At 36.8% G+C, this 20575-nt stretch overlaps 1 protein-coding gene across 1 annotated transcript in view; it reads left to right on the top strand.

Moving 5' to 3' along the window:
* Nucleotides 1–20575, top strand: part of SKAP2 (src kinase associated phosphoprotein 2) — a 173083-nt gene that overhangs the window by 10856 nt on the left and 141652 nt on the right. The window contains exon 4 of the mRNA XM_053663617.1: nt 7433–7540. Coding sequence (XP_053519592.1) covers nt 7433–7540 — 108 coding nt within the window. The remainder of the gene's footprint in view (nt 1–7432; nt 7541–20575) is intronic.

Raw genomic sequence — 20575 nt, 5'->3', positions numbered from 1 at the left:
AAGTGCTGGTTTTTATTATTCTTTTGAAATGAATAAATGCGCCATAGAAATTTTCAAAGAAGGGAGTCCAGTTTCATTTTTTTGAAATATGTGAGAGTACTGGTAATCTGTTTGTCTTCCTTTAGATTTGAGGGATGGCTGCTTAGTGCACTGAAGACCAAATCAGGAAAGGAGTAGGAAGTTCCTACTTTCTCATGTCTTCAGTTCTGTAAGGGAAGCTGGGTATGGCCCTTCCTTGCATGATGCTAATTCACAGGTCATGACCTGAATCCTGTGAATGCTGGTATGAGGGTCACAACGTGAGGTCAGTTAACCTATGTGGAGCCAGGATCTGCTTTTGGGGGAAAAAAACAGTGTGACGTCTTCTAACTGGGGTTAGCAGACACCACAGAGTAATTCATATCTCTGCCAACCGATAAGTGAGAGAGTAGTGACAGTTTCAGTAAACCAAGTACTTAGCCAGACAAGCCTAAAATCAAACAGTTAGAAGGAAACCACAGTACTTTTCACATTAAGTCATTAAGATTGTTGTGATTGGGGAGAACGAGTTATTTTTATATTAATTTTTAAAAGGGGAGAACGGGGAAACTCCTCCTTCTCATAAGTACCCACATTTTAATAATCTGCAACAAACCCTAAACTATGTGTTTAATCATGTTGCATTTTGCTTGGTCGAATACAGAAATAATACATTTTCATATTTTAATTATGATAACTTTTATATAGTGCACTGTTTATAGAAGGATACTAGGTTTTGCCTCTCTTCTTAAAAGGCGTATTTTGGACCAGGGATTATTTATCGCATTCTCATTGTGACTTATTTATGCACAGATGTATACCTTGGACAAATATAAGAAAGCATGATAATGGGAAGTCACTGTGCAATTGCATATGACTCAGTAATAGGGTAGGAACTTCCCCTTTGCTCTCTGGTTTAGGACTTGTTCAGGTGTGTGGACATTGAAATTACATTACTGAGTTCCATTTTTGTCTCTAAAGAGAATGGAGCTTTATGTAGTATTTCATAGAAACTAAAAAACGAGCCTAGAATAAGAGTTCAAATAACACAGAATTCAGAGATTCCCCATAATAATTTTTTCTTGAATGTCATTTGTAGCTCAATACTGATGTATTGAGTTAACTAATCACCAAGAGTGGCTGCCTGTTCAGAAGTGAGCCTGTGGATAAATCAGATGTATACCTTGGACAAATATGAGAAGCTGAATAATTTTGTCATTTTACCCTCAAAGTATATTCAGCTTTGTTATAAAAGGACCATTCCTGTAATTTATTAGCAATAGTAAACAGAAGTAGTGCACACTGAATAGTTACAAAGTAATTATTCAAGATAGTTTTTTTCCAAAAGTAGGAATTTATTAATGATCAGGTTCTACACTGAGTAAACTCAGTGTGTCTGTGTATGTTTTGATAGTGCTGCTTTTTCCCCTTATATTTCCCCTTGGGGTTTTGGATTGTCTTCATCTAAGGAGACCTGGGCAGATTCCTCTGGGCTCTTTTCCTGTTCTTTCTCGCCCCACCCCACCTCTCTCTCAGGTCAGTGCCGGGTCACGATGAAGTAAACAGAGGCTGTGTTCCTCCTTTTTACCTTTGAGCTCCTATTTGTTTCACATACTTTTTTTTCAAATGACATTAATTACTATCTTAATATCATTATTGGGAAGAAAAAAGGACTAGGTAGTGAGTTCTTAAATAAGACAGATTAATTCAGATGGATCCACTTCTATTAAGTAAGCTGTTAGTTTCTCTAATGTACACAGCTAATATCCTTCCTCACCCCCCCACATCTTCTCTCTTACACTGTAGATACTGCCCCTTTCCCCCCATTGAAAGATTGAGCAGCGCAGAATTTACCATTTGCAGTATTTCAGTGCTTAAAACTATTTGAATTGGTACGCTAAGTTGCATAGATTCTAGAAGATTAAAACTTTTAATTCCACTTTTTGTATTAAAAGAAACTTATTTTATTACAGTGGCTTCTGGTCATTGAAGCTTGTCCATTAAGTTAATTTCCTAATTGCTGTTTATTATACTCATTTTCTCAGCAAGCTGTGGTCTTAACACTTCCTTTCTCGTTACTTAAATTTCTTAAAGTTCTCATTTTTATCTCTTTATATCCTGAAGTCTAGATTCTCCAATGGTAGGAGATCTGACAAACTGTGACTTTAGAACGAATGATCAGTTGGTTTTCTAAATTTCTTAATTTTGCTTGTACATAAGAAAGGTCTGCATCTAAGCCACCAGAACCCATCCTGCTTAGTCTAGTCCCTGTTAATCATTGGAAATATCTAGAGTACTGAGTCCCTTCCTGTGACCCTCAGATATTGTCCATGACAGAATCATGAGTTAACCCTTGTTTCCTGTTCTTAGTTGCCATGTAGCCTAGCAATATAAAGCTTATGCACTAGAATTATGTTCATTTTAGAATTACTTTAGGATAGAATTATAATTATTTTAGAATTCGTTCTGTGTCCCATAACAAGGCCATAGGTCTCTTAAATATGACTTGAAGTAATTATTTTGTGGTAGAAATATGTTACTAATTGGGTAAAAACTGTTATTAACCCAGTATAAAATATAATTTTCTAATATATATTGGAAAATTTATATATATTAATGTACTTAATATATATTAAGTACATGATAAAAAAACCTTTTATTGTAGTTATATCTTGCCCTTGTGTTAGTCTTGTTTTACTCCAGTGACAATTCAGGCGTGATGATTTTCTGAATAGAATGATTAAGATAATGTGGAGATACCTATGTATGACCCATAGCAGGTGCTGAATAAATAGTCATACCCTCAGCCTCAACTTCATTTATCAAGAGGATTTAAGTAAATCTTGATTTGTAATTTAGTTTTTAGATAGTTTTTGAGGAAATTATACGTTATTAAGAGAAGGGGAGCAAGGGGCGGGGGAGGCTGGGATGGGAAAAATAGACAAAAAACTGTACTTGAAAAATAACTATATTATAAACTCAAAAAAAAAAGAGAAGGGCATTACAAATGCACGAGACAACTATTTTAAGAGAATATTTTTCAAATTTGTAAGATATTAGTGCTTTAAACAACACGAATCTATTGCTTTCAATTCCCTTTAGATGTGATAGCTTAAAAGCTCTTATTTTCTCCTTTAAAATATTTTCCTCTAATTAAAAAATTCAATATATTTTGTCCTCAAGACTCCACTGATACTGTTAAATGTGAATAGATTTACTTAGAAAAATATTTTCATTGACCTAATTTGTGTTATTATATTTGTTAATGAACTAAACTAGTTTCTAAAGTAGCAGGGTTGGTAGGTGAGAGGGGACTCATTTTAGTTTGTTCTGATGGGATTCTTAGGAACAGCAGAGATGTCAGAAGTTTGGATGACATTGAATTTCTTTTCCTTTCTCTTTCCTAACATAGTGTATGTTCTGTTGAAAGTTAGCTCCTCAATGAAATCTGAGCAGATAACCTGCAGCCCTCCCCTGCCCCCCATCTCTGGCTTCGTACAAATGTGCGAAGCATGTTTGAGGTTATGGGGCCTACTGCAATAGAAGAAGTATTATGTTTTGCAGAGGTAGTGCTGTAGAGATGGCATCCTCGTTTGAAAACCCTGCCTCATATCTGCACACTCTAAATTAGCACTGCTATAGTAGAAGAGTTATGAAGGGAATCTTATTTCTGGTGGCCTAAATCTTTCCAAGCTTTAAGAATTAGACTACAGATTATGTTAAGAAATGACAAGTTAAACTTGTAGTTCTGTCTACTTATCTGTATTTTATTACTTCTGAAATTAGTTTGGACTAATGAACTGAGTTCGAGAATTAAAAATTAATTTTTTTCACTCGAGTAATTCTCACCGCCCCCAAGTTTGTCTTTCATACATTATAAAAGGAAATGGTTATACCTAAATTTTAGGATATTATATAGTCTAATGTTTGCTCGATTGTGTTGAAAATATAACTGTACTTGACAAAACAAGCAGTAAGTTGGCTCAATCAACCTCAGTGGTGATAGAGATCATGACTGTGCACTTGCTGTTGGGCTTCACCCCTAAGCATTTAAAGAAATGTTCATTGATAATGAGCCATTTAAAATAGAAGGTATAATAGTGCTTTGAACTCAACCATTATAAACTTTAAAATGTTTTTCAGATAAATGTGTTGTTGTGGTATGATGAAGCCTTGGTCTTGCTCTGATATTTTAGTTGCCACTGAATATGGGAAGGGAAGTCTTGGATCATTGTCTTTTAGTAGACTGTTAACTTCGTATCATTAATTAAACTTTTGAAAGTTGTAGGATAAATCAAATGCTTTTCTGGGGAAACAAGAAACAGTATTAATGAGCAACAACCCCGTAATTATCCTTGTGAGTACATAACAGGAACACATTGATGTCTTTGCTTTGTGTAATAACTTTTACAAAGAAGTATTTTTAAACTGATCATTAATTTTATGACCACTGAAATGAGATGCAAAATTTATGCTGTTGTCACTGGCACGGGCTCAAGGCACCACTGACATTATGTGTGATTGTAATAGAATGGCTGCCAACTAATGATTCTGTAGAGATTTTATTTGAGCACGCTTTTCTTTTAGATGTCTGATTAGGCTGTAATGCTTTCAATTATGTCTGTAAATTGTATTGGATACGTTTACCTGATGCCCATCGTTACTTTGGAGTTCAGTTTTCTACTACATAAACACAAGTTGAACATTTTCCTTTTAATTTATAGAAGTCTTTGCAGGTATAGATGCAAACACTCAGCCCCTGGGGAGAAAAATACATTGCACTACTCGAGAGCGCCCCCTGTGTTCAATTAAAGCTTTTCATAACAGGGCAGCTCTTTACTAGGTTGTAAAAATAATGAGGGAGGGGGAGAAAGGGATGGATCGTCACTGGGACAACAGTAAAATGAAGACCATTTTGAAAAATGATGTGTCCTTTCAACTAAAGGAACGTTGAGAAGGGAAGAGCCCTGTGCAGATACCCCAGAGATGCTGCTTCTTTACTTTCTAATTCAAGGAAAAGCTTTAACAAAGGGCTGGAAGGGGGAAGACTTGAATCCAGCAGTAGCACTTAATTCATATTGTCTTAGCTAAATATAAATATCACACTGATTTAAAAAAAATTGAAATGAGCTGCAGTTCTTTTACTTAAACGAGTAAAATTGTTCAAGACAATTTTACTTTAATATATATAATCCAAAATAATTTCCTTTAAAAAAACCACAAAGGTCTTTAATATGTCATTGACCAATTTGTATAGAATATTCATAACTATGCTAACTATTATTGAATTAATGGCTTTAATAATGATCTTTATGCTGTGTGTTCATGTATAGGTGTGCATATGCATGGATATACACATAAAATATATGTAGATATTATTGGAGGATAATTAATTCTGACTTCAAAAAAACTTTTAAAGTTTTATTTCTTCAGCTTATTTCCACTTAGAGTTTAATAGACTTAAGCCTAAGGATCTGAATATTTTTCAAAATTCTTTCCATATATTCATTGGTTTTAGTGTTATATTTTTATATTCATAACAGTACATATGTTAAGTACTAAGTTCTGGTGATATATTTGAAGTATTTTAATACTTTTTTTCACAGCAAAATTTATTTTATAGTTAATGATATGAAATATTCTTAGAAAATTCTTATTATAAAAATTCTTATTAAGAATATAAGGATACTCTAGCAACTAAGAGCAATTGAGAACTTTGTGATCTTTTCTACCCCATATTCCAGGGGTTATCATTCCACATCCATATGTGTTTTTACTAGCACTTTAGGAGCTTCTCTCTTAGTTCACGTTTAAAATCAGACCATGGCTCTTTCGCTCTTTCCATAAAGAGAAGTGTCAGAAGGGATCCCTGAATGTTCGGAAAAACACTTTGAACATCTTATAAACAAGAGCAGCAGTTAAGGTCTGAAGAATGAGTACTATTACTATGACATTCTAATTGGCGAGGAAACATCACCCTATGTGGCACACCCAGGGATGGAATCACTAAGGACAATAAATGGCCATCTTTATATTTTGCTCTTACTGTCTTGGTGGGAGATATTCCTGTCTTTATTTTCAGCATAAGGAGGACAGATCCTGGTGAAATATCAACATTATAAGGAAATACAGATGAATATTGATTTTTTAAGTTAACTTGATGGTGTCGTGAACAACAGGGTGCTGCCCATCACGTGGTTGTCAGAGGATACAGATAGGGTTTTGGAGCACCTGGTAGCTTTAATTGGGACCTTCTCTGCAACCATGGTCTGAAAGTAATTCTTTGGGTACTCCTGTGGAGATTTTCACCCTGCTTTTTGGCTGGTTTTCTCTTGAATTGTTAACTGATAACTAAAATTATTAACAGATAGCTAATCGATATAATATGAAATATATCTTTTCTTTATTGCTAATATGGGTGAAAAACAATTGCTTACATCTAACTAAGCTAGCAAAAATCTGAAACATTCTTTTTAAAAAAAATATTCTAAATGAGTATGTGGGGAAAATTCAAACCACAAGATTTAATTGTGGGTATTCAATGACTTCAAACCAATCAACCAACCAACCAACAAACCAACCATCCTAGGATTCTGAAATCATGTAGAAAACTGGTTGGAACATTAAAACTGTCTAGAACATTTTATGGTAGATTGAAAATAGTCACATTTTTAAAGATAGAAATCCTGTATAGGAAAAGCTGCTTTAAAACTCATATACACCTTTTACATTTAAACAAGGTTATTTACAAACTAAGATACCTTCAATTTTTACTCAGTGATATCTCACCAGTTTTTAATCTGCCCTAATGTTATCCTGTGATTTTTAATGAAAGCACATGTTCATATGGCTTTGAATGATCAATTTCTCATACTTTTTAAAGTATTGAGTAGGAAAATTGAATAATTTCTCAGTTGTATTTTTTGTGTTTAAAAAAATATTATTGTTATTATTTTGGTTTCAATTTTTTGTTTATTTTAGATGAACACTCTTTTTTTTTTTATCCTGCCTTTACTTTTTTGTATTCATCTTTGTAGAGACCACCATGATTTGGGCTTGTATTCTTTTGTACCAGGAACAAGTAGTTGTATACTGACCTTCAGAGACTCTTACCTTATCTAAATTATAGTGGATATACATTCAAACAGGACCCATTTTCCCCACTTCAAAATTTTTTCTTTGTTTTTTAAAAGACAGTGACTGAACTTAATAAGAAAATTTAATCCTTCTGACAAAGTTACATTTTTTAAAATATATTTTTTAATTTAGTTATTTTTCAGGTACAGTTTTTTGTCTATTTCTCCCATCCCAGCCCCTCCCCCTCTGTCCCGTGCTCCCCACTTCCCTCTCATCTAAAGTTACATATTTTTAAGGCGGAAAAATTATAAAAGTTTTTTCTCTGGTTCTTTTATAGGTGAGGCAGAAGATGGGGAAGAATATGAAGATCCTTTTTCTGGGCCTGCAGACACTATTTCATTAGCCTCAGACAAATATGATAAAGATGACGAAGCCCCCTCGGACGGTAAGTGATATTTTCCCATGGAATACAGCCCTGGACACTAACACCAAACCACGCAGGATGGAGACGCGTGGTCTGGCCAGAAAGCAGATAAATGCAGAGGCTTCAGTTAACTTTCCCAGAACCTTTTAAGGAACAGAAGAGCTCTCTCTAGTGGTTTTCCTCAGTATGTAGTTCCTCTATTTCCTGGGAAATTTTCTTTACTAGGATTTTTAGAGGAGTGCTTTTATCATCATGCACATATTACTAGAGAGTTTGTTGGTTAATTTAATATTATTAGATTCTTGCTTAATTTTATTATGCTGCTAATGGCTTGTTGTATTATTTATTTTATAAATAATGAAGAAGGTTTTTGATCTCTCTTTTTTCCTGAAAACTTCATACATAATTAGTTCATAAAATATTAAATTAATTATTCCTACATTGCCTTCTCACATTGAGACAGGTTTTTATCAAATACATCTTTTAACACACATTTTCATTTTTTGGATTATCACCTACAAATGCCCCACATTATGCAATAATATGACGGTGCTTTGTATTAATTGAACTAGCAATTAAGTCGATTGTTTACCTCAGTAATTTTAAAAAACTTGCCAAAGTTATAAAACTTTGTTTTTCGTGTAATGTATGCTTTCTCTGTTACAGCCAGTTGAATACATCTGCTTTAAGGAGACCTTGTCAGAGTGATGTGTCATTATAAATTTAAAATGTGTATCGATAAATTAGCCATGCATATTAATTTGCGGCACTCCGAGTTTCACATAGACACAGAAATGAATAATGCCTTCTGCCGCTGTATGGTGATCAAACTGTGCAGTCCCATCTCTACATACAATTGCTGAATGAAAATATGCTCCCTGCAACAGAGCACTCCACGTTTTATGTTACCCAGATTATTCCCTTTGGAAACATAAATTGCTTTTATGAGGTATAAAATTATGTCTATTGCAGAACAGGGATAAGTCAAGTACATGCATAAGTGATAAACATTCTAACCACTGATTCAGAACAACATAATCTTTTCTTTATATTCAGAAGTTTGTACCATGTGCAACAGTAATAATCACATCCACTTTATGTTGAATTTTATATTTTGGCAAACAATTTCTGTTTTTAAAGGAAGGGATTTTTTTCTCTTATATGTTCTTTTTTTTAAAACAGATACTCACTTCTCTTTGGTTGTACTTGCTATCTGAAATGGAGCGTCACCCTTTCTCACCTGATCTTCAAAAGCATTTCTATGAGAAAATGTTTTATAATTGATAAAACAATCCTTTCAGGCAAAGTGAATTATTATTTGAGTTGAACTATTTTTCAGATAATTACAATGATTTGTTTTGCTTCCCTGTAGAATAGTGGTAGATGGGAAAGAGTATGTGTGTGTATATATACATATATATGTATATATACACAGAGATAGAGTATTTATACTCAGGAGACTATACGTACACACACATATACATACATACATACATGGACACATACATAGAATATATTCATAGAATACATATATATACTCAGGGTTTCTCATAATAGTATAAATATTTTGATGTACAAGGGAACATTATATATATATTTTTTAATTGCAGCCTAAGAAATGCAACCATTCAATATCTGTGAGAGTCAGGGCTTTGTTAGAAAAAGTGACTGTTTTTACAGAGTAGTTAGATGATTATTGTGTTTTCTTTTATATGAAAAATTTATTATGTTTATTTCTTAACCAAATATATAGGAAATACATTATATCATGAAAAAATTTATTGTTAAAAGGTTGCTTTATCAATATTTGAATATTGTTCAATAACTTATGTATAACATTACATCTCTTGTTAAATATTGATGCTTTTCACTAATATTTATGTAGGCATTTCTTAAGCAGATTGAAAATTTAACTTTCAGTATTATTAAATTTTGATATATAAATAATACCATTTTTGATAGTTTTATATTTTCTTCTGAGAATGGTATAAGTTAATTTTAAAACCACCACTTGGAGTTTTAATTTTTCACACTAAAATGTCATCTAGTCATATCAGTTTTTCTGTCTGCAACTTAGATTTGTATGTGTTCTCTTTCCTTTGATGAATACATTTTCCTTCATGATATGATGTCAGTCTAATGATATATTAATTATAAAAAGATAATGCATTTAACAATAAGTATAACTAAATTAGCACAGGTCACCAAAAGGCCTTTCGTCAAACCAGATTGTTGTTTTGTCCTTTTGACTTTTACCTTATGGTAGATGCTAACAAAGTGTCTGAACCTTGACGGATGATGAACTCTAAACATGATATGTATTTTTCATAATGCTAATGTAATTTTCAAGGTACCGAAAAGGTCAAACCTGCACATCTCTATGTGCATTCTAAGTCTGTCTTTTCCTTTAATATTTCTTTTTCTCTGTTTCTCTGGTTCAAAAGTTCACTCAGTTCCCAAATGGCTACCTAATTTTCCAGTTATTCCCTCAAGCCATATGTGTTTTGGTTTCTTTATGGTTTATTAGGTACTGTAGGAAAGTAGCATAAGTTATATCTTCTAATGAAATTCAAGCACACTTCAGTGATGCTTCGACTTGATTGCTGGTAGCAATTAAATCACAGCCAAGGAGAATAATGCATAATCTCACAAGGTCCAGACACCCTATAGAAACTGAAAGGGGATGAAAACAGAAAACAAAAACAAAGTCTCCCCACCCTGCCAGACATGCTGTTTCCAGCCTGCCTTTTTTTTTTTCCATTGGCCAACTGCCTGATTGATAGCAAAACCATAACTTGCTGCATGCTAACAGGCAGAGTTCACTTGTAGGTTATTGTGAGCTGATAAAGGGTTAGATGGAGTTTTGATTTTCACATTGGACCTTGGTGCACCAGATTAATGGAATTTCAATGAGAGACTAGAGTAGCCACAGCTTTGTCAGAGAAACAGATGGAGATTCTATAGTCATGTCTACTCATTAATACTAGTTGCCTGAAAGGTGTGCTGCTTCTCTATACAAAAGAGTTGATATAATTGATTTTTGAGTGGTACATTGAAAAAAAGTACCTTATTGATGACTAGAATGGTAACACAGATGGTGACAGATTTTTGTACAGTTTGTAGCTTAACAAAATATTGTACTTTGTAATTTCTTCTTCTCTCTTTGGATGTGGTTTTTATTTATATTTTTTGAGGAGAAATTTTAAGATCCAACAGCAAAAAATAAGAAAATAACATGCTAAATTACCTTTTAAGAAAAAAGTAAGAGTCTGTATTTTATTTATAAATGATTATGTGACTGCTGTTTGTTTCATTTTGATATGGTAGTGTTCATTTAAAAAGTCATACTTATTTGAAATTTTATTTTATCAGCTTTGTGTTTTATTTCTTCTGGAAAATTTAAAACAAATCACAATGGGTTCTAGATAATTATAGATCACTGTTCAAAGTTTTATGCTATTGTGTGTCTGGATAAATGGAAGTGTTAATAAATAGTACATGTCAGTAATCAGATGAAATTAAATATAATGAAACTCAAAGCTTTACAGAAGAATATCTCTTATTGTACCCATGTTAGAATGTTTGGGCACCAAGGTGGTAGATGCAGGGTAGCCTTTAGATGCTGTATAATGACTTGAGTATCCATTTTTCTATTCCGAAATCATTTTTCATTCATTTTCATCATTTGTGAAAGAAAGCTTCTAACCATATAGGGTTGTGGACAGTCCCTGAGGTGAGGTGAAAGGGTTTAGTGAGCTAGAAGACATATCGGCTTGGCTGTCAACGATAGGTCGAAGGGTCCCAGTGGACGTTTGTTACAAATCTGATTCAGTCCTAGACCATAATCACTTTGTGGATAAGAATCTGGAACCTCTAGGGTGTGAATACAGGAAGGCTAAAACGAAGCTAAAGAGATAAAACAGTCATTTATTTTTAAAAAATTTTATTGAATTTATTGGGGTGAAAAATAGTCATTTATTGTCCTGGTATCTTGCTCACTAAATATTTTCAAGTGTCATAGGTTGCTGAGAACTGTGGGCATTGCAAGGACATGGGTTCATATGAATAAATATTGGTTTAGGAATGGAATTATTTTTTGAAGCCTGGGGATTTAGAAAAAAAGGCTGTTTGATCATAACTTACAATACTAAGTACTGATTTTCTTCTTTTTTGGTATACTTTTTTTTCAAGAAAATCCAGTACATAAAAATTTTGATTTATAAAACATATAAACCACTTATTCCAAAACACTGCTTTAAGCAGGATTAGCTCCAGGATGCCTGTAAATAATGCGCTCTCACAATGCATCTAAAACACGTTTAGCTTATAAGCTCATCCACTTGCACATACATAAGTTAATGTGTAAACATTACTCATCAGACTTTTGAGGAAGCTTATTTTGGGGGTAAAATCGGTTGTAACACTAATCAGATCTTGTAAACTGATAGGTAATATAGATACGCTTTATTAGCATAGATATGCTTTACTTTTCTCTGAGTTCCAGCAGAGTATGAGACAATGATTAAAACTAGGAAAAAAGGTCCTTTCAATAACTGATCAGTTAGGGTAAGTGTTTTTCTACTATAGTACCCCGTGTGGTTGTTGATAATAAAATCATATTTTTGTATCTTATTCTGATAATTTAGATAAGTTTGCAGTTTGTACATATCCTTGTGTGTATAGCATATATTGTTGTTGTACTTGTGGGTTTTTTTAAAACTTTTTTTGTTATTTAAATATACCAGTTGCTAGCTTGTGTATGTTATAGCAGTATAAGAGCAATGATTATTTTAGTCCTGTAATGTGTATAGCATAACTTCAAGTCCTATAGTTTGGGGAAATGATAAAAATAGAAGTGTTTGAACACTCAAGATATGTGTTGTGTGGTGGGAGATAAATACAAGTAAAGTACACACATGTGGAATGTTTTTATGATACAAATGTATATATGAATAAGTAAAAGCACAGCCATTGAGAATCATTGTTCTAAGTTTTATGCCATTGAATGGGAAATTCAGTCCATCAGAATAAAACAGTGTGGGCGAGTAAGACTATAACAAAGGGGGTTGGATAAATATTGCAGAGGTAATGAAACTCAGCATTATGAAAAATAATGCAACTTTAAAATGGTAAATTAGCAGTTATTTACACAATACATGAAGAAGGGAGCAATACAGGGCAATGGCGAATTCAAAGATGAAATGATAAGAGTTCTTATTTTCAAGACACGTGTAATCTAGATAGAAAGAGAGGGCAATCACCTGAAATGAGGTAATTTGCAATCTAAGTTCTAGTAAGGCGCATTCCAAAAACAGTAATAAGTATGTGTTATAATATTTAATTGATTTGGGACTTCCGCCAAGATGGAGGCGTAGGTGGAAACACTTTGCATCCTCGCACAACCAAATCTAAAAACAACAAAGTTTTAACAACAATAAACGCAACCAAACCACACAGAAAATCAACAATACGGAGTCTGAAAATAACGAACCGCTCAGCTAAACCAGTGAGAGGGGCGAAGCCTGCAGTGGAGTGGGACGGGCAAAAAAGATCCCCAGACCCGGGAGGTGAGCAGGCAGCCGAGGGCACGGATCCCAGGTTTGGACTAGCTATGGGTGGACACAGGGAAGAGGCGCGGCCGACTGTCTGCAGTCGGTCATGCATTTATGCGCAGATACACCAGTGAAGAGGTGAGCATTGAGACCACAAGGCTCAGGGCAGCGGGCTCGCACACTTGCGCTCAGATAAACAGGCGGGGGTGAGCGGTGAGGCGAACTGGGTGAGCAGAGAGGACCGCCATTGCTCCCTCTCTGATCCCACCCCCACATACAGTGTCACAAACCAGCCACCTGGGTGGCCCCGCCCTGGTGAACAACTAAGGCTCCGCTCCTCATACGTAACAGGCACAAACAGATCAAAATATGGCTCAAGAACAACTCAGAGCCCCAGAGCCAGTAAATCTAAATGATGAAGAAATAGCCAAACTTTCAGATGTACAGTTCAAAACACTGGTGATCAGGATGCTCACAGAACTGGTTGATTTTAGTCACAAATTAGAGGAACATATGAAGGCTAAACTAATTGAAATGTATGGTAATGCACAGGAAACTAATAGTGATGGAAAGGAAATTGGGACTCAAATCAAAGGAGTAGACCAGAAGGAAGGAAAAAATGACCAAACAGAAAAATATGAAGAAACAAGAATTCAAAAAAATGAGGAGAGGCTTAGGAACCTCCAGGACATCTTTAAACATTCCAACATCCGAATTATAGGAGTACCAGAAGGGGAAGAGGAACAGTCATGAGTGGAAACCTTATTTGAACAAATAATAAAAGAGAACTTCCCCATTCTGATAAAGGAAATAGACTTCCAGGAAATCCAGGAAGCTCAGAGAGTCCCAAAGAAGTTGGACCCAAGAAGGAACACACCAAGGCACATCATCATTACATTAGCCAAGATTAAAATGAAGGAGAGAATCCTGGAAGCAGCAAGAGATAAGGGGACAGTCACCTACAAAAGAGTTCCCATCAGACTGTCAGCTGATTTCTCAAAAGAGACCTTACTGGCAAGAAGGGGCTGGAAAGAAGTATTCCAAGTCATGAAAACCAAAGACCTACAACCAAGATTGCTCTATCCAGCAAAGTTTTCATTTAGAATGGAAGGACAGATAAAGTGCTTCTCAAATAATATCAAATTCAAGGAGTTCATCATCACCAAGCCCTTATCATATGAAATGTTAAAGGGACTTACCTAAGAAAAAGAAGATAAAAAAGATGAACAGTGAAAGGACAGCAAACTCACAGTTATCAACAACCACACCTAAAACAAAAGCAAATTAAGAGGACAGCTAGATCAGGAGTGAACCATAGAAATGAAGATCTCATGGAGGGTTAGCAAGAGGGGAGTGGGAGAAGGAGAAGGGGGAGAAGGTACAGAAAATAAGTAGCATAGACAGTAGATAGAGAATAGATAGGGGGAGGATAAGAAGAGTATGGGAAATATAGAATCTAAAGAACTTGAGACACGTGTTCATGAACTAAAGGGGGGATGGTGGGGGAGGGGTGTTACAGGGTGGAGGGGAATGAAGGGGGGAAATAGAACAACTGTAATGGCATAATCACTAAAATAAAAAAAATTTAATTGATCTGTACTGAGGTACATAATTAGTTTCATTCATTTTCTTTCTTAATTTATCGACTAACTCAGTATTTATGTCTTGGCATCATGTTGAATAAACCAAAGCATAGAGTTTATGCGCCACTCTGAGAGGTTGTGGTTTAAATTGTGGAGGGAGGGCCTTCTATTTAATTGAGTTTTCCATGGTTCCCCAATTTTGCTGGAGAGAAAGTGGGAAAAGATGCAGAAGAAAATATTCGGAGAAGTCCAGAAACCGGGTTTTCATACTGATTGGTAATAATTTTGTTGTCAAGGTTGAGACATTTAACCTCCTTGGATTTTTATTTCTCTGGTTTATGAAATGAAGAGTTTGGACCAGGTGATTGCTTGGAAGTTCACTGGATCCCTAAGTGCTCGTGTCCATGTTTCAGAATTAGTAAATTTAATGATGGCACAGAGGTGATTTGCCTGGAGAAAGTAATGACCGGACGTGATGTCGAATAGGAAGGAGTAGAAGGGGTCTTAGAGCTAAGTGCATAGGGGGCAGTAGAAGCCCAACACCCAGGGGCATTAAGTAGTTGAACTTTGATTTCATAGTCTTTAAAATATTCCTGAAGTAATGTATGGATCTGACGCATGCATATTTGAGGGAGATTGTCCTGGCAGTTTAAACATAGGATGAATTAAGGCAAGGGACCATCTAGTGGAAGCAGCAAGCTAAATGCTTTGCTACATTATTTAGTTTTAATCTTGACAGCCTTTCTGTGAGGTAGATATTATCACTATTTGACAATTAGGGAATCTCAGGGGGAGAGAGGTTTAGCTGATCTGCCCAAGGTCATGTAGCTACTAAGTGGCAGAACTGAAATTTGAAATTATGTCTAATTCCAAGGATCATTCTGTGCTTTCAAAACCACTATATGTTGCCTCTTCTGTTGCTTTTGGCTCAGGGGCTGTTGATGAGATCTGGGTTCAGAGTAGTGGACAGGGCATTGAAAAGGAAGGGATTGGCTTGCCCTCTCCACCCCAAGTGTGGTTAGCAGACCAATGGCGTCAGTGCCACCTGGGAGCTTGTTAGAAATGCTGAATCTCTGCCCCCACCCTAGACCTACTAAATTTAGAATTAGCATTTTAACAAGATCCCCAGATGCACATTAAAGTTGGAGAAGCTGTGTTTTAGAGGCATTTATCACGTTGGCCCTTGCAGCTAAAAAAGAGGGCGAGCCAGACTGTGCTGTTGCACTTGGGCTGCACATGCAAGCGTGTGAGCAGGTGTGGCACTGGGCAGTGCCTTGAGGTCGATGAAAAATAGCATTCTCTGTGGACACCTACCTTCCCTTCCAGCATTTTTCTGTGGTCCCTCAGCACCCTGATGCTGTGACATCCTTGGCTGCACAGGGCCCCCTCCCGAGAACTGCTCTGTGGGTAGTTGTCCCATTTTTGAACCTATTTTCACAACCTCTTCCCTCTCAAATTGAACTCTGAGTCGGGTGCATTGGGAAGGCTCTGAAAAATTACTCCTTAACCCAAGAGAGTTCAAGCTCCTCTCACAGATCTTTAGGTATCAGGCCTGTGGTAAAGATGTTTTTGGCTGTCACACGGCACCATATCTCCTTAAGACGTAGACACATAACAACAGGCTTGTCTCTCTTGCAGTTTATATATGGATTTGGCCTACAGTGTTTGGAAATTCACACGGTGTAACTTCCTGTTTTCAGTTGTGTCTCCTCTTTGCAACCTCAATCCTGTCTGAGCCCAAGTATGAATTTAGAGTATGAAAACCGAGAAGCAAAGGTTCTTGAAGACACTGGGCTGACCCATTTGATTTCTTTAATGTTTTATTTATTTATTTTTAGAGAGAGGGGAAGAGAGGGAGAGAGACATCACTGTGTGGTTGCCTCTCGTGTGGCCCCACTGGAGACTTGGCCCACAACCCGGGCATGTGCCCTGACTGGGAAAATTGAACCAGCAACCCTCTGGTTTGCAGCCCGCACTCAATCCCCTGAGCTACACCAGCCAGATGACCCATTTGATTTCAGAGGAAGGCATGCTGCTGGCGTGGATTCCAAAGAAAGCTTCCTTCCTCTGTGACAGGTACTGAAGAGGCGGCTGTGCTAGTGGTTGTGGTAGCGTCTTTAAGGGATTAAACAATCTTTAATTAATATTTATTGAGAAAGAAGTCTGGAACTTAACCAGATTCTTTCAAGATAAGATTGTTTCCTTTAATTGGCTCAAAACTGCTCTGTAAGGGAGACATTTCCCCTGTTTTGCTGTGGTGGAAACTGATCCTCTGACACATTTTGATATTTTGACCAGGGTTTCCAACTTGTAAGTAGCAAACTTCAACTCCTTTGGACCTGCTCTGCCCTGCTACTTTAAACTTAGGTGACTTTTCTTTCTAATTATAAGAGACACGCATACGGTTAAAAAGTTAAAAAGAACATAGAGTATTCAATAAGAAGTAACAGCCTCCTTTCACCGTACCTCAAGCCCTAGATCTCCTCCCCAGAGGCAGCTACGTGTTACACGTTCTTCTGAGGTTACTGTAATCACTTTGGACACTTGACTGTTAGTTCTCGTTTGATCAACCTCGAGTAGTATCTGCTGACTCCCTCTATGATGGATGGATGGTTCCTCTCACCGTCTCTCCCACCTCTGCCTCCCGATTTTTTGTTGTTTTATGTTAAGTTCTTCTTGTATTTACTTTGGACTCACATAAATAATATCCTTCTTATTTTGTATCAGCTGACCACAGACGCCGCCTGTGACTGTTATAAATGTGTGCAAATGAGTCCTTCCTTTCATCTCTCTTCCCTCTCCTCAACTCCCATTTCGTTAAATTATGTTTGTGTTGCTTAGGTCTATAATACATGCATGTTTGATGCTCTAAGTCAACTGTGCTTTGTGTACATGTTGAATTTTCAACATTGGTCCTTTTCATTCATGTTTATTGGTTTCCCTCAAATGTCTGAAGAACCTCGGCTATTGATTCACTTCTATGAGTGAAGGGCCCAGTTGGATAGTGTGTGCAGGTAGCTTGTAGGGGGTTCCTTTGCTTGTGAATGTGTGTTATCCTGAAAGGTGTTTCCTTTGGATGGGAGGTCCGATTGGTGGTTGTGAGTGAAGTGGGCAGGGCTTGCTTAGAGGCAGCCTGCCTCCAAGGCATCTTAGTGAGAAGCAAAGAGGCAGACTAGAACCTCCACAGTTGTCAAAATAAGTGCATTACTCAGGGGTTTCATTCTTAGGTACAGGTTTTTAAACTCGTCCCTCCATTTTTAGGGTCGGGGTCATGGCAGTTGGAGCCATCTGAAGCTCTGCTTAGCTTCTCAACTTAGAGTGACTAGTGTGCTTTGTTCAGAGAGTGGAGCTTGAGACTTAGTTCAGGCATACATGTCATTACTGTCGATGCCTTGGAGGATGGACACAATGGTTCTAGCTGCTGTGATTAGAGTTCTCTCATGAGTACCCCTCCTCACAATCATGTAACTCTGCTTGTAGCATTTCTGAGGCTCCTTTGGGAGAACTAACACCTTTTCTGCTTGGTGTTCACCTAGGTTTGGTGTCTTCTGCTGTGTTTCCATCACTCCAGTTTCTACCTACTAGTTGCTACGAATTACACAGAATTTTTGACCCACTGAAGATACCCTTTTTTGATTACCAATGTTATTAAGGTTTTATTCATTAAAAACAAACAAAAAGAATTTCAAGAGGACTTTTAGGAGGAAAGGTTGGTACTCAGTTTGTGTTCCTTTTTTTTAATGACACCAAAAGACTTCTTTATCTTAAAACATTTTCACAACTATTCCAGTTATCTTCTGGAATCATCCTTTGGGATAACTGTGTTCTCTGGCTATAGGTCAGAGGTAGTCCAAATAATTATGTTCATCAAGCCTTAGGTATAGTCTCTTAGAGTGAGTGCTAGTTTTCTAGAAGAACCCAGATGCTACAAGCAATAGGAAAAAACTATTCCTTGTCCTAAAAGTACTTGTCTTATTGTGGGTACAGGATACGCATACCTAACAGTAGGAAGCCATATAAACTTTGTTCCAATACAAAATGTGTACCATAGACATTAAATACTCTAGGAGGCCAGAAGAGGAAGAATCTGTTGCAAACTGCTGTTAGTGAATGTTTTATAAAAGGAATTGGAGTTTGAACTGGAACTTAACAAGGATGGGTAGAATTTAATTAGTAAGAGTGGAGGGGAGAATGCTTTTCGGATAAGCCGAGGGAATGAGAACAGAAGGAAGTGGAACCGGAAACAGGCCTCGCTGAGGAACTGTGGAAAGACTAGATGGCGGAGAAAGACTGGGAAGACTGGGGCATGAAGGTGGACAAGAGTGGCGTGTGGAAAGCAGTAGCTCCAGCTTCAGGTTCTGATTCTGACGCTGAGTTACTCTGGCCGAGGCACTACTTTTATGGGTTGGTTTCTGTTTTTTTAAATTGTTGTTCAAGTACAGTTGCCTGCCTTTTCCTCCTTCCTCTTCCTCTGACCCCAGCCATCCCCACCCCCCTCTTCTAAGTCAGCTCCTGCCCCCCTGCTGGTTTTGCCCATGTGTCCTTTACAGTTGTTCTTGAAAACCCTTCACCCTTTCCCCATTATCCCCTCCCATCTCCCCTCTGATCGAGGGGATTGTTTCTACTTTTAAAAGGAATTCCATTATTTTAGGTGAGGTAGGATTTAAATAGTGAAAACTTCAAATGGTGGCATAAGGAGTTGATTTAGTAAGCAAAAGAGTATTCATTTTAGACTTTGAGCCAGAGAATATTATGATGAAAAGTGTTTTAGAAATGTTTAGCTAGGTGTGTGATGCAGACGGATTGAAGGGGGTGGAAACCTTTAGTTCATGAGATAAGCAGCCCTTCCATGAAGCCAGATGGGGCGTGATCAGAGACTTGACCAGGACAGGAGCAATGAAACGGAAGAGGAAAGGATACATTTGAGGAAGAATGGACAGGACTTGGTAAGTGGGTAGGGGTGGAATTAAAAAGAGTGAGAAGCCAAAGATAATTACAAAATCCTAAGTTTGGTTGACTGGGAGGATTGGCTGAAATATGAAAAGTGGGAAGAGAGTAGGTTGGAGGAAGATGAAAATAGTTACCACAGTTTGTGGTAACTGGATATCCAGACTGCCTAGTGATTATCTGTAAATACAGGATTTGAGCTTAAGTGACCCTTAGCTTTTCCTTCCCTTTCTAGTTTCATCCCTTTGGGGGCAGATATGCAATGAGACTTACCTCAGTAACCCTAAAAATATAACACAGTGGTTGAAGACAGTTCCTATGATCATACTGCCTGGATTTACCTATGGCTCTTTCATTACTAATTTCTGTGACCTCCAGGAAGTTGCTTAACCTATTAGAGTTTCCTCATCTGTCAAAAAGGATAAATAGAGCACCCACGTCCCAAGGATTATGAGGATTAAACAGAATAAAGCCTATAAAGAGTTTAGACTACTTCCTGGCCCATAGTAAGAACATATGGCATGTAAGGTGTTATTGTTGTCTGGCCTGTTTGGGGGGTTGCCTGAAAGAAATGTTTATTTCTGCACTTGACCCAGTTGTGTGCCTGAGGTGCTGTCTGTCTCCTGTGCTGCACATCTCTTCTGTTTCGATGGCTGAGTTGGATTCCATAGGATTTTCAGCCGGAAGTTGTAAAGGTCCAAATGAGTAATTGTATAAATTCCATTTATATGAATTTACAGTTTTTAAATGGAATATTCTCTGTTGAAAACTGTTAGTGGTTAGATTTTTCCATAGCAAATTTACCACGCCTTTCCCCAGAAGTGTTCTACCTCTGTGTGCCTTAACTTTTCTCTGTTGAGTAAATACTGTAAATGTGAGAAGAGAGAAATTTTATACCTGGAAAAATTGTGTGGATTGGTGTCATGAGCCCGTGGAAGGAGTCACTCATTTTATTCATGAGCTCAAAAGCAGTG

The sequence above is a fragment of the Artibeus jamaicensis genome, unplaced genomic scaffold, assembly GCF_021234435.1.
Source record: "Artibeus jamaicensis isolate MK-2021 breed Jamaican fruit bat unplaced genomic scaffold, CSHL_Jam_final contig_3230, whole genome shotgun sequence".
Lineage (NCBI taxonomy): Eukaryota > Metazoa > Chordata > Mammalia > Chiroptera > Phyllostomidae > Artibeus > Artibeus jamaicensis.
Note: the sequence above shows the minus strand (reverse complement) of the source record. Positions and strands in the feature narration are given on the sequence as shown.